This window comes from Archocentrus centrarchus, chromosome 14 (assembly GCF_007364275.1).
Source record: "Archocentrus centrarchus isolate MPI-CPG fArcCen1 chromosome 14, fArcCen1, whole genome shotgun sequence".
Classification (NCBI taxonomy): domain Eukaryota; kingdom Metazoa; phylum Chordata; class Actinopteri; order Cichliformes; family Cichlidae; genus Archocentrus; species Archocentrus centrarchus.
Genome location: NC_044359.1, coordinates 5,647,220 through 5,661,798, shown reverse-complemented (window position 1 = coordinate 5,661,798; position 14,579 = coordinate 5,647,220). Strand labels below are relative to the sequence as shown.

At 42.8% G+C, this 14,579-nt stretch overlaps 1 protein-coding gene across 3 annotated transcripts in view; it reads left to right on the top strand.

Annotated features, from left to right (window-relative positions):
* The window catches only part of LOC115792643 (rho GTPase-activating protein 7), a 126,802-nt gene extending 124,946 nt beyond the window's left edge, over positions 1-1,856 (top strand). For all 3 annotated transcript variants that reach the window (XM_030747257.1, XM_030747256.1, XM_030747258.1), the window contains exon 17: positions 684-1,856. In XM_030747257.1, coding sequence (XP_030603117.1) covers positions 684-792 — 109 coding nt within the window. In that variant the 3' untranslated portion in view covers positions 793-1,856. The remainder of the gene's footprint in view (positions 1-683) is intronic.
* The last annotated feature ends 12,723 nt before the right edge of the window (positions 1,857-14,579 follow it).

Here is a 14,579-nt window from a genome sequence, read left to right as displayed (position 1 = left end):
ACTCACGGTTGCTAGGCGACATGAGCTACGCAGAGGTGACGGCAGCTGATATGAAGGCTAGCTGCTCACTTCCGGTCTTCGTGGGCCACGAAGGACGTGGACCGGGTCCTTCAAACGATGCGGCCGCTGAATTTTTGACATCGTGTGTCGATATAATCTGTATGCCTGCAACTCGTGCACTGAGAAACGTTCCGGTGCAAAGTGCGATTAAAATGCGTTAAAATTTTAAATTCGTTAATTTCCCCGTAATTAATTAATCGAAATTAACGCGTTAAAGTCCCACCCCTAATACTTATACATTATTTTAGTAGTTATACACTATTTTAAGTTTTTATAAACCCTCCCCACACACTTATACACCAAATATATACTTTACTGTACAACACGTACTACGCATGTGAAGAACGAGTACAGCAAAAACCCGCAAAACAGCGAGTTCGTGAAAAGCGAACCGCGAAGTAGCGAGGGATTACTGTAGTTAGAAAAACTGCGAGGTGTACGACTGATTAAAATGACAACAAAACATGGTTTGCAGCAGCAGATATGATGTCACTTTTGTTGTACTGTGCCATTTGTGAGGGCGAGAACATCTGTACTGATGCACCGAGGAGAGTCTGCCTCTCATTTAATCTTTACCTGTATCCCACGTTTTTCCGCTGACACATCTGTGTTTTATCTTTCAGGGGTCGGTCACAGGAGTGGCACAGCAAGGTGAGGGGACTTCGCCTGGCCTCCGGTCTCCTGGCCATCAAAGACTCCTTCAAAGCTGAGTACAAAGAAACAAAGATATGAGCCTATGCAGAGAAAGTCGCACTAATCTGGAGCGCTCACCCTCCTCCTCTTCACGTCTGGTTAAACTGCAAACTGAGCAGAATGCAGGACAAAACAGGGCGGACCACATCAGCGCAGTCCTACAGCTTTCTGGGGGTTTTAAAACTCCACTGTTGGAGTTTTTGCTATATGTTTGCTTTTTTCGTTTTTTTTACTGTAGGTGACCTTGCAGATTGCCAGCAGCGCCTCTGCACTTCCTGCTGTGCCTGTTACGCTTCACGCTCAAGTTCACACTCTCACACACACACACACACAAATGCAAAGCATGGCGAGCTTTGATGAGAGGGTGAAAAGCTAAGGCTGGTTTGACTTTGAGGAAAAAAGGTGTGAGTTCTGGAATAATGGCATCACCAGTGAACTCTTTCCTGTAGGAAGAGAAGGAGGCAGGGGAAGCGGCCCGGACAAAGACAGGAAGTGAGGACAGAAAACATCAGGAAGCAGACTTTCAGCCGCCAGAGAGTGGCTGCTGTATCAAACCTGTGACTGGGAACAAAGAAAAGGAAAAACATGCAGCCGTCCTGAACACTTTATAAGGACATCGAAGGCTGTTAAGTCAGCTCGAATGATCTAGAAAGTAGCCGGCTGCGAGTGCCAATCAAGAACTTAGATCTGAGCAAGCAAAAACCACCTTCTTAGGAGCGTTTTCATGGTAAACTCTGGGACATGTTAATAAAGTGGACTTTTGAGTTGACGGAAAGTGAAGTCATACAGAAACTTTTTTGCCATCACTGAACCTTCTAAATTCGCTCCTGTGACGGTTCGTGGATGAGCGATATCTACCTCTACACAGGACGCCGCCACCGCTGCAGTGGTGAAAAATTGGAAGCTGAACTCCATGAATATTTTTAAACGTTTGTATTTATTCTTGTACAGTTTTTTTGAGTGTCACTTTCACAGTCTGCTTGTCCTAAATACTGCATGGAAAAGACATCAAATTCTATATATCAGATTATTTAACTTAAAATATACAAATGTTATATCCAGATATGTTATTTAATTATTCGCTTTGAGTGTGAAACCTACCTGTGCCAAAAACCTAATTAAACTGTTTATTTCTTGTCAAACCTGCTTCCTGTTGTTTCCCCCCCCTCTCTCTCCTCTGTGACTCGTCTGAGTGCCAAACAGATTACTGACTATAATTTTGCAGGAAGGGGGGGGACACAGCAGGCAGCGTGAAGATGAGGTGTGCCACTGAAGTGCAAGAGATTAATAAGTCTGGCAGTGCAATCCAAAAAAACTCCCAACCCTCACCTCTTCCTCCTTTTCTTCTCAAAAACACCTACTCCTGTCTAATTTGCATAAGGCTCATTTGCATTGATTGCATTGATTAATCTCTCAGATCAGCTGGTTAAATCGCTGATAAACGCTTGACACAGAGAAACATGAAGGAAAAAATCTTCTTGTGGCAAAGACATCATGCCCTGGCCCGAACAGGATTTTAAGGAAAAGAAGCAATTTATGCAAATGAGAGAAAACAGAAGTCCCTGCAGGCGGTTTAATTTCCATACAAGTCTGTTCTGCCATATGGTGCTAAAACACCATGATCTGAACTTTGTATGAACCTGAAGTCAAAGGTTCAAGAAGGCGGCCAAGTCCAGAAATCACAAGTTAAACCTTCGGTCACAGGAACTAAACATCTGCAGTCTCTTTTAGGCAGCTTCTTCAAGTCACAGGTGAAGGTCGGGTAAACGGTTGAGAGTGCATCCAGGAAATGTCTCAATCACAAGTTCAACCTCCAGCACTACACCTCTGTTAGCAGATTATCTCAAATCATCTTGAATTTTCAAATGCCTAATGGAATTTATCACAACAGTAATCATAAAAGAATAACTGTGGTATCCACATGCTAAAGAGTTTACTGTAATCTCGTTCAGTTTTATTTATATAGCACCAAATCACAACAGTCACCTCAAGATTGTAAGGTAAAGACCCTACAGTAATACAGAGAAAACCCAGCAGTCAAAACGACCCCCTATGAGCAGCACTTGGCGACAGTGGGAAGGAAAAACTCCCTTTTAACAGGAAGAAACCTCCAGCAGAACCAGGCTCGGGGGGGGGCAGTCATCTGCTGTGACCGGTTGGGTTTGAGGGGAGAGAAACGAGACAGAAGGCACGCTGTGGAAGAGAGCCAGAGATTAATAATAACTCATGATTAAATGCAGAGTGTAAAGAGGTGAAAGGCACTCTGTATAGTAATACTTTTGTAACAATATGGTACCCTGCTGACAAAATGGTTACATTGGTGGTATATTTGCATTTAAGTTTTGTCATCATCTCCGCACTGAGATTGAGACCTGCAGAAGTGTGTCTGAAAAAAATGAACGGATCATTGTGTATGTAAAGTTAATTGTTTGTCAAAGTCTTGCTCACTGAATCCATTAACGTTTCCTTGCCATCAGACTGGGCTATTTCCAGGATATCCCAAACCTGCTTCGTTACCGGCAGTGTCACCAAATGAAATGAAAAGGAATAAACATCAGTTGAGGGCACCAGGTGATGATATTCGTCCATCCCACAGAGGCAGGGAGGGTTATTGCTTCTGCACATGTTATTGAGGCGACGGTGTGCGCGAGCGGCTCTCCTCCTGGGGGGACTGTCACAACACCTTTAACGGCGTCCTTCAACAGCAGCATGGCAGCACCCAAAAGACTAAACTAAAACACTGGCTCTGTGAAAGCTCGATGAATGTTTCATGAATGAATTACTGCCTGAGAAGGTACTGAGATAAAGTCCTGGGACACATGAGACGATAAGAGACGACTAGCAAGGAGAAGTTTATATTTTTCATAAGCTTCAAAGGTGGGTTGCAGGCAGACATCTTCTAACAACTACTGTATCCTGTGGCCATCCTTGGAGACATACAATTTTTATATCTACAGCAGTGCACATCTGTCTGGGGGGTAAAGGCAGACTCAACAATTACAGGCTCACAGGCTGCCTCAAGGAAGTGTGTGATGTATAATTAAGTTCACCAAATGGGTTTGTTTGCCTCACACTTTGAGTTTCTGAGAAACAAAGCCCACTTTCTCACACAAGTCAAGGAAGGCAAAGACTAATTGTTGTTATCTGAAAAGCAGCTTGAGTAAATGCAACTTTCTATACATCAGAGTCAGGGACGCAGAGCGGGCAGATGCTGCAGGAAGCATGCAAAGCATGCAAAACACTTCTCACTGACTAATTCATTAAGTCAGTCAATCTATGGACTTACTGTGTAATTAAAGTGTTACACAAACTTTAAGGGTACAAGGGCAGTGTTTGAAGAAAATAAGACATGATGAAAACTGGAAATACAGGAGAGCAGAAAGCTCATGTGGACAGTCTGACAGCCACAGCTCGTTGCTGTTGCCCTTGCAGATAATGGTACGTGCCAAAAATGGTGCCGCAACGGCTGGTGGTCATGCCCTTTCATGTCCTCATGGAGAACTCCCACTCGAGATAGTCCAGAGTCCATCTTGTGAAAAAAGTTTTTGCCCCTTCCTGATTTCTTTTGCATATTTGTCACACTTACATGTTTCAGCTCATCAAACAGATTTCAATATTAAACAAAGATAACCTGACTTAACCTTCCAGTCCTGGTAAGTTCACCACAGTTTTCACCACTTGTGGATAATGGCTCTCACCAATGGTTCACTGGAGTCCCAAAGTCTTAGAAATGCTTTTGTATGACTGTTTCTTTAGGCTGTGACTGTCCAAGTATTAAACTATATTGATTAGTTTATCAGCATGCTGGTTGTTGCCTTTTGCAACACCCTTTTTTGTTTGTTTGTTTGCTTGTTGTATGCTTCTCCGTTAACCCGTGTTCGCACAAATAATGACCATTCAGAATATTTTCACCTAGGCTGTGGAACCCATCAGGGGTGCCCACTCTTCCCCCTGTTGTTTGCTATTGCTATAGAGCCTCTGGCTGCAGCCCTTAGATCCAGTCCTATGCATGGCATCGCAAGAGGAGGTCTAGACCATAAAGTTTCCTTATATGCCGATGACCTGTTGCTTTTTCTCTCAGACCCAGAGACGTCCATGCCTCCGGTGTTAGACCTACTTGAGAAGTTTGGACAAATATCTGGATATAAACTGAACTTTAATAAAAGTGAATTATTTCCCATTAACAGCGCAGCTACAGCCTACCCACTCACTAGTTTACCATTCAAGACTTCACTGCAAGGATTTAAGTACCTGGGAATCCATGTGACCAAGAACTATTTACAACTTTGTAAAACCAGTGTCACTCCTCAGGACTCAGGACTTAAGGTCTTTACACACCAGACGCGTAAATTCCGTGCGAATGTTTCGTGTGTTAAAAATATTTTTCGGACTCGCCTGTTCTTAATGCAGCCATTCACACCAACCGCGTGATTTCACAGGACGAATTTGCGGCATTTATTTTTTTGGATCAAGTTTGATTTTTCTGACTTTCACAACCGAACAAACAGGTCAGACCAATCAGAGCGCTGCATTTAGCAACATGTGAGGTCATAGCTCAAAACGCACACAGATGTACTGAATATACAGTGACATGGGAACAATAAAATCATACTATTTTACCTCAAACACATATCTACACACTGTTCCAGTGTTGTGCCAAAAAGTGATTTTTGATGTTTCCATGTGCTTTTATGTGTAATGTATTTGCTCATATTGGTGAATAGAGTGTAGTCAATAGGATTTATGAAGGGCTTAGATAGAAAATGAAGAAATGACCTGTTATTCAAGTATGTTTATGACTCTGCATTATTGCACGTACGTATAATAAATCCAGTCCTCTTTGGTCACTGAAAATATCTTTATAGAGTGTAATGTCATATTTGTTCTGATTTCTGCTGCCCTCTTGGCCACATATCTCTTTAAAAATCTGGCCAATCGCAGTTTTTACCCTGATAAATAAAGAATATATAAAAGTCTCTGCCAAAAACTGATTGCAGCTTCTACCTTGTGACAGAAATGTTGTTTGTTACTCAAAATGACTTGATATCATTCACTAGGGATATGTTTGACATATTTTTCACAGATTATAGATCAGCAAGTCATTTACAACAGTTTAAATATGGGCAATCATTTTCTGGCAATCACTTTTTGGCAGACGATCACTTTTTGGCACAACACCGGGTCAGTCGGCTCTCTGAAATTATTCTCTGCTTCCTCACGTCATCCCAACTCTGCCAACAATAGCTCAGCCTGCCCACTGACATCCTGAAATATGCGCGAAGGCGACCGTGATGCAGCTTCAACTCCGGGATCAAACCATAAAACTCTCCCTGCTGCCGCTTTCTTATGAGTTGGATGAACCCAGAATCTGTTTCTTCCTTCTCTTGTTTAGAAACATCACAACATTACATCATCGTTTGATGTCGACTTCATTTCTTTCACAGTGCGTTTTATGAGGAAGATTCATTCAAAAACGCAACACGTCCGGTGTGTATGTAGGTTACACGACAAGTTCACATCTGAAAGATTTGGAATTTCGTGTCATTTTTACACAACACATCCGGTGTGAAAAAGCCTTTCCAGCACTGGTCTGTGCTGCTGCTGTCTCCAGCAGGCAGAATTAGCTGCATCAAGATGAATGTGTTGCCAAAATTCTTGTACCTTTTTCAGTGCATACCAGTAGGGTTGTGCGATATATATCGTGTACGATAATACCGTTATTGCCATGTTAACGATGTGTGAGCTGACATTATTGAGTATGGTAATTAGAAAAAAAAATTTAAAAACCAATCAAATGCCTCGGCTCCACGTGTTCACTACTTTATGCTTTTATAGGCTGCTGCGCGTGCGCACTGAGAGCGCCCATACTGTGCGCTAGCATAGCTGCCTAAACAACACACCTAAAGCTGGAAACGAGCGAACACACAGCGCCAGGGGAGGAAATTCAGACATCGCCAGCCTCGCAGTCTACCGCCTTAATTCCTAGGCGAGGAGGTGGTTTGCAGTTTGCAGACTTTGTAAGAAAGCGAACAGCTCGACAACTAACCTGTTCCATCATCTGCGAGTATGAGGAATATGGAAAGTTTCAGGAAACCGCTGTCCAAGACAAACCACGACTAGCGGAATAAAGAGGAAAATAATGAATGAATGGATGTTAATATCCTTTAAGTTAAAGTAGGTATGTTACAATCACTGCGTCATAACCCAGCGACGTTCTGGGAGCTCACCTGTTTCGAGCCTCACCTGTTTCGAGCCTCGGATAATATGCTGAAGCGGTCTTGCGAAAAAAGCGGGTTTCTGATCAGATGAAGGTGTGTAGTTTCTCTGATTTTATTTTGCTATTATGTAGGTGGGATCCCCCTGGACAGCCTCCTTTTTGATTTTTTTTTTCATTCTGTCAAGCAATTGCTTTTGAAAAATTCGCCGAAGTTTTTCTATTTACATTTGTCATGCCCAGGACACACTTGAAAAAGAGATTTTAATCTCAGTGTTTTTCCTGGTTAAATAAAGGTTAAATAAAATAAAAAAATAAGTTAATGTCTCAAAAACACTGATTTAAGTCTTATATTTTACCAGCTTGCACTTCTTGTATGAACACATTTTTAAATAATGCAAAATATCGTTTATTATCATTATCGAGAAAATTACAGAAAATATCCAGATATTTTTTTTTGTCAATATTGCACACCCCTACATACCAGTATTTATCCCAAAACATTTTTTTCGGTTATTTGATGCTTCAGTTTTTCAGTTTTTATGGAACAAAAAACCTCCTAGGAAACAAAAGAGTGTCTTACAGAAAAGTAAAGAAATGGGAGGGCTTGCCACACAAAATTTCCTATTTTATTATTGTCTGCTAATATCTGCACAATGTTATTTTGGTGCAGAGCTAACTCTGAGATTCCCAAAAGGCTACCAGTGGAGGAGGCTTCATGTAGCTCTGCTTCTTTGTACTCTCTCTTATGCCTTCCCCCAGCAACATCTCCTGTATCTCTTACTAACAACGTAATTGTTAAGAACTGCCTTAGAATATGGACTCAAATTATACAACATTTTGGGAGCCAGAGAATATCTCTTTTATCACCACTAGATTCAAATCCTTTATTTCCACCTTCATTCATTGATAAGACTTTTGCAGTGTAGAAACACCATGGACTTCTTTCTGTGAAAGACCTATACTTAGATGGAACTTTTGCCTCATTTGCTCAACTATCTTTGAATTTGAACTTGCCAGGTGCCCAGTGGCTTAGGCCCAGCCGCTCTCACTCATATGTTTTGGACCTGTCCCTCTCTATCCCAATTTTGGGAATCTGTTTTTGACTCACTTTCTGTAATCACCTCGACCACAGTACAGCCCTCTCCACTCACTGCTCTATTCTGGGTGCTCCCCAAAAACCAATTACTGTCACCCCATCTTGCTGATCTTGTGGCCTTCATCACACTGCTAGCCAGACGTATTATCCTGATGCACTGGAAGAATCCTCTCCCACCCCCACACTCTCACTGGATAAAGATGCCCTCTCTTTCATGAAACTAGAAAAAAAAAAAAAAAAAAAAAAAAGGTATTCTCTCAAACCATATTCTCAAAAATCTGGTCACTGCTTTTGAACCATGCTATGTCTTTGACACTGGATGTGACCCCATGAGTGGTGCTCCCTTCACTTGTCCTAGATGTAACTACGCATGCCCTGTATCTACCTCATCAATTATAGTAGCACAGAATATATTAATCCCTTTAGATGCCCTGTTTTATTTGTTTCCTGTGTAATTTATTAATTTTTTTATTTACTTACTTACAAAATGTTCTTTTTTTTGTACCTATTTTTTCTATCCACCTACTTTGATATAGTAATATTTGCCTTTTTTGTTGTTGTTGTTATTTACTATTTGCTTATTATTATTTTAATTACTGTTTCATGACATTACTGGAACTTCTCTGTTTTGATGTCATACCTGTCAAGTCTCCTGTTTTGGCCGGAAAACACCTGTATTTTACCCCGTCACATAAATTTCTCGTATTGTAATAATTTATAAAAAGCATTCCTGTCCCTCTCCAAACTGAATTCTGTCACTAGCCTCGTGAGACCTGCCACCTGCAGTAGCCTGGGTGGCAGTTCTCGCAAGGTTAGTGCCGACAGTGGCAACAAATACAGAACAACAACTGAGACCTCGGTTGGGCTCAGTGTTGCCAACTTAGCAACTTTGTTGCTAGATTTAGCGGCTTTTCAGACCCCCGTAGCGACTTTATTTTCCCAAAAAGCGACTCGCGACAAATTTAGCAACTTTTTCTGGTGACTTTGGCAACTTTTGGAGATAGACCTCTGCTGTCACTGTGTTTCATACTGCATCCCTTCATACGCTTTGGCATCGCCCAGACCTCGCTTCAACTCCACCATCCAACCCTCACTTAAACATTAAAATTATTACATAAAGTTCATTTGTAGTTCTAAACATATGTAGGGTGTTATTCCCTATTCCCTATGTCCAAAGACGTTATTCCTCTCTCCTACAGCCTCTATTGCAACTGCATGCAAATTACTAATTATGCAAATTAGGTGATGACGTCATTTAGTGACCTCTATTTTTGCCGGCGGAAAATTTCCCTTATTTTAAAAAACTTGACAGGTATGTTTGATGTTCATTTTTGTGTGAAAAATCAGAAATAAATCATAATTAAAGATATAGTTGGGCTCACCTCAACGCATGGCCTGGGCACTGGAACCAGTCTTCTGGAGAGGGGCTGGACTCTGTTCTAGTCTGGAGTTGCCCTCGGCGGCGAGCTGGTGTGGGTATTCTTCTATCCCCTCGGCTTGCTGCCTGTAAATTGGAGTTTTCACTGGTAGATGAGAGGGTAGCTTCCCTGCGTCTTTTGGCCAGGAAACGGGTCCTGACTATTGTTTGCGCTTAAGCGCCAAATGACAGTTCAGAGTACCCACCCTTCTTGGAGTTGCTGGGCGGGGTGCTTGAGGGTGCTCCATCCAGTGACTCCATTGTCCTGCTGGGAGATGTCAACGCTCACGTGGGCAATGACAGTGAGACCTGGAGGGGCATGATTGGGAGGAACCAGAATGGTGTTTTGTTATTGGACTTATGGACAAACTGTGTTTGCACAGAACAAACACCATGTTCGAACATAAGGATGTCCATAAGTGCACGTGGCACCAGGACACCCGAAGTCGCAGGCCAATGATTGATTTTGTAATCGTATCATCAGGTCTGCGGCCGTCTGTTCAGGACACTCGGGTGAAGAGAGGTGCTGACCTGTCAACTGATCACCACCTGGTGGTGAGTTGGATTAGGTGGCGGGGGAGGATGCTGGACAGACCCGGCGCACCTAAACATATTATGAAGGTGCACCAGGAACGCCTGGTAGAGGACCCAGTCTGCAAGATCTTCAACTCCCACCTCCGACAGAACTTTGACAGCATTCTGAGGGAGGCTGAGGACATTGAGTCCAGCAGTTGATGGGTACCAGCGGGCCAAGGGGAACACAGGGAAAGCGGTGCTCTACTCACATGGTCTATAGTCCAGGTGGGGCATTGCTGACTGAGGCTATAGTCAGGTGGTGGAATACTTCGAGGACCTCCTTAATACCACTGACATGCCTTCTGTAGCGGAAGCAGAGTCCGAGGATGAGGTGGATGACCCGCCCATCACTGGGGGTGAGGTCACTGAGGTGGTTAAACAGCTCCTTGGTGGCAGGGCACCTGGGGTGGATGAGATTCTCCCTGAGTTCCTGAAGGCTCTGGATGTTGTAAGGCTGTCTTGGTTGACACGCCTCTGCAACATCATGTGGAGATCTGGGGTGGTGCCACTGGACTGGCAGACCAGGGTGGTGGTCCCCATCTTTAAGAAAGGAGACCGGAGGGTGTGCTCCAACTATCGAGGGATCACACTCCTCAGCCTCCGTGATAAGGTCTATGGCAAGGTGCTGGAAAGGACGGGCCATCCATTAGTTGAACCTCAGATTCAAGAGGAACAATGCGGTCTTTTGTCCTGGTTACGGAATGCTGGACCAGCTCTTCATCCTCTCAGGGATATTCAAGTGTGCGTGGGAGTTTGTGTTTTGTGGACTTGGAGAAGGCATTCGACAGGGTATCCTGTGGGAGGTGCTGCAGGAGTATGGGGTGTCTGGCCTGTTGTTGCAGGCCATTCAATTCCTGTACAACTGCAGCGAGAGCTTGGTTCATATTGCAGGCAATAAGTCGGACTCATTTCCTGTGGGTGTTGGACTTTGCATGGCTGCCCTTTGTCATCAATTCTGTTCATAATTTTTATGGAGAGAATTTCTAGGTGTCGCCAAGTGGCGGAAGGCTTCCGCCATGGTGGCCTCAGAATCTCATCTCTGCTCTTTGCGGATGATGCGGTCCTGTTGGCTTCATCAGGTGGTGGCCTCAAGATCACAGTGGAATGGTCCGGAGCCAAGTGTGAAGCGGCTGGCATGAGAATCATCACCTCTAAGTCTGAGGCCATGGTCCTCAGCCGGAAAAGGGTGGAGTGCCCACTCCGGCTCAGGGACAAGTTGCTGCCCCAGGTGAAGGAGTTCAAGTATCTCGGGGTCTTATTCACGAGTGACAGGAGAAGGGAACGGGAGATTGACAGATGGATTGGGGCTGCATCTGCAGTGATGCAAATGCTGCACCGGTCTGTTGTAGTGAAGAAGGAGCTAAGAGTAAAAGCAAAGCTGTCAATTTACTGGTCAATCTATGTCCCTACCCTCACCTATTGTCATGAGTTCTGGGTAGTGACAGAAAGAATAATATCATGAATGCAAACTGCAGAAATGAGCTTCCTCCAAAAGGTGGCTGACCTCTCCCTTAAAGACAGGGTGTGGAGTGCAGCCATTCGGGAGGGGCTCAAAATAGAGCTGCTGCTCCTCCAGATCCAAAGGAGCCAGTTGAGGTGGATCAGGCATATGACTAGGATGCCTCCTGGGCGCCTCTTGGGTGAGGTGTTCCGAGCATGTCCTACCGGGTGGAGACCCCGGGGCAGACCCAGGACACACTGCAGAGATTAACCGGTCTTTAAGTCAGACATCATTTCTGGGTCCAAATGCTCCTAAATAAACAGCAATGGCAGAATCAGTGACTGTTCACTATTACAGAAGATTGTAACAAACCTTATCGACTGCAGACATTTCCTCTTCTCTTTCTCATCGGTAAAATGACAGCTGAGTGTGTTTTTTGATTCGGATCGGTTAAAACAACGAGGGACACGGCATTGCGGTATATTGAACACAGGACAGTTTAGACCCGGAAATGGAATTCTAGATCATCACTTAACAACCGTATATCTCTCGGCTGGCCTGGGAACCCCTTGGGGTCCCAGCCGGACGAGCTGGTGGCGGTGGTTGGGGAGAGGGAAGCCTGGGCTTCTCTCCTTAGGCTGCTGCCCCTGCAACCTGGCCCTGGATAAGTGGAAGAAAATGGATGGATTGATGGAATACAGTTGTGTTCAAAATAATAGAAGTCCAACATGACTAACCAGATCAATCAATCTTTTTCCTAGAAATCATATTACTACATGGCAAATAATTTACCAGTAGGTGTAGTAGAGTCATAGAAAACCAACAGACCCAGCATTCATGATATGCATACTCCTGAGTCTGTGTGGTTGAATAATTAATTGAAAGGGGTGTGTTCAAAAAAATAGCAGTGTAGAGTCCAATCAGTGAGGTCATTCACTCTGTGAAAAAACAGGCGTCAATCAGTTGGCCCTTATTTAAGGATGAAGCCAGCACATGTTGTACATGTGTTTCTCACTGAAAACCTGAGAAAAATGGGCCGTTCCAGGCATTGTTCAAAAGAAAAGTGTTCTTTGATTAAAAGAATAAAATGTTGATTGAAAAGGAGAAAACATATAAAGAAGTGCAGAAAATAATAGGCTTCTCAGCTAAAAGATCTAAAATGGAAAGCAAAGCCAGAGAGAAATGGACAAAAACGGAAGACGTGGACAACTTGATGAAATTGCTTTTAAGTCATCTACAGCTGGAGTGTGTAGAGACTGTCTACAAACATGCAATTAAGGCACTGTCACCAAAATCATTTCACACCATGAAATGTTGAGAGGAAAACTGAAAAAAATCTCTATGATCCTACTTTGTTCAGGATTATTCCATTCCACTTTAGCCCCGAGGCTGTATTTTTTCTTTGTTGTGATCAGTAGAGTCCAACCAATACAAATATTTTGTGGTTTAAAAATCTGATGTCTAGGCCATTGTTTTTTTGTTTTGTTTTTTTCTTTCAGACACACAAAACAAATAGATTTCTGTTTAAAACCTTCTTGTGATTGTTTTGCATATTCCCACAGTTGCCTGTAGTTTGCATGGAGGACAGCAACTTATCTGCAAACTCTTGCAGACTACTAGGAAAAAGGCAGTAAAACTTGAAAAAGTGTGACAAACCAGAAACGGAAAAGGTTCATATTAGATCAAGTATTAGATTCATTTTATTTCGCATGTATAGCGTAAATAAAAAAGAACCTAGCACAGAACCCTGTGGAACTCCATAATTAACCCTAGTGTGTGAAAAAGACTCCCCATTTACAAGAACTGGAGTCTGTTAGATAAATATGATTCAAACCACTGCAGCACAGTACCTTTAATACCTATGGCATGCTCTAATCTCTGTAATTAAATGTTATCAAATCAGACCCTGTTTCTCTTCCAGCTAATATTAGCTAATGCTGGTGTGCCTGCTAACACAGACAAATTGCTAGTAGTCTCACATAACAAAATACTGTCTTGAATTAATCCAAACACCCGAGGTCTCTTAACTTTGCTGTCCATCTTCAAATTAGTTTATGAGCTAATATAACAAACTGACTAGCTAATGTGCCCGAGCAGAAATGCTTGTCAGCTAGCTTACTAGATGAGTTCATCCAACATGGTGTACTTAAACATGTCATACACTACTGATTTTAGCAGTCAGTAAATCATGTAATCAGCAAACATCTGTAACTAACATTTGCTTCCTACAGTATGTTAGAGTCATGGCAGTTTGCCAGCTAGCTATAACTTAGCTACCCAGCTTTACGGTCATTACACTAAAAATAGGACACAGTTAATATGCTGGTTTCACCTTCTTTGTATCAGAAATGTGAGTGACAAAAACATAAGTCCTGTGTGCAGTGTATCGCAAATATATTTTGGTCCATATTAGCTTGCACGCAAAGCAAAGGAATGAGTTGCGTGCAGACACAAACAACTAATTACTGCAAATAATGATCTCAAAATTTGAAAGACTTTTTCATTCATATATTGCATTTCCATGTCTTATCTGGGTGAGGAACAAACATGTTAATCAAGGTCTAAAAGCACACTGGGTACACTGATGAGCCAGGTGTAAATTACCATGTGATCTCTCTGTGTAATGACATCCAATCAGTGGGCCTTTCCAGCTGTACTTTTGCTTGTTTAGTTTAATTCCCCAAAGTGGCACCCATCCATCTCATTGCTTACACTTCCCCAGTGCAGAATCCCACAGATTGGACATCATTATCCAGATCACATTAAGACCACGAAGTGGCAAAGAGGCTTTAATGAGCAGCAACACATGCAATCTATTTCTGCTTGAAAAACAGCCAGTTTATCCTATGATGTCCTAATGGAAGTACTTTTACTCACACACCAATCATTGATTTCAGAGTTTCCCCCACTGTAGGACCGCTGTGTATGCACTTTCATTCCAGAGCAGCTCATGATCGTACAGTTTGTGTTAAACATATCTGACCAAACCAGGAGACTGATACACCTTTTTCTTCTTTGGAGGAAGTTTGCAGAAAAAAAAAAAAAAAAAAAAAAAACTATAAAATGACAGCAGACAGTG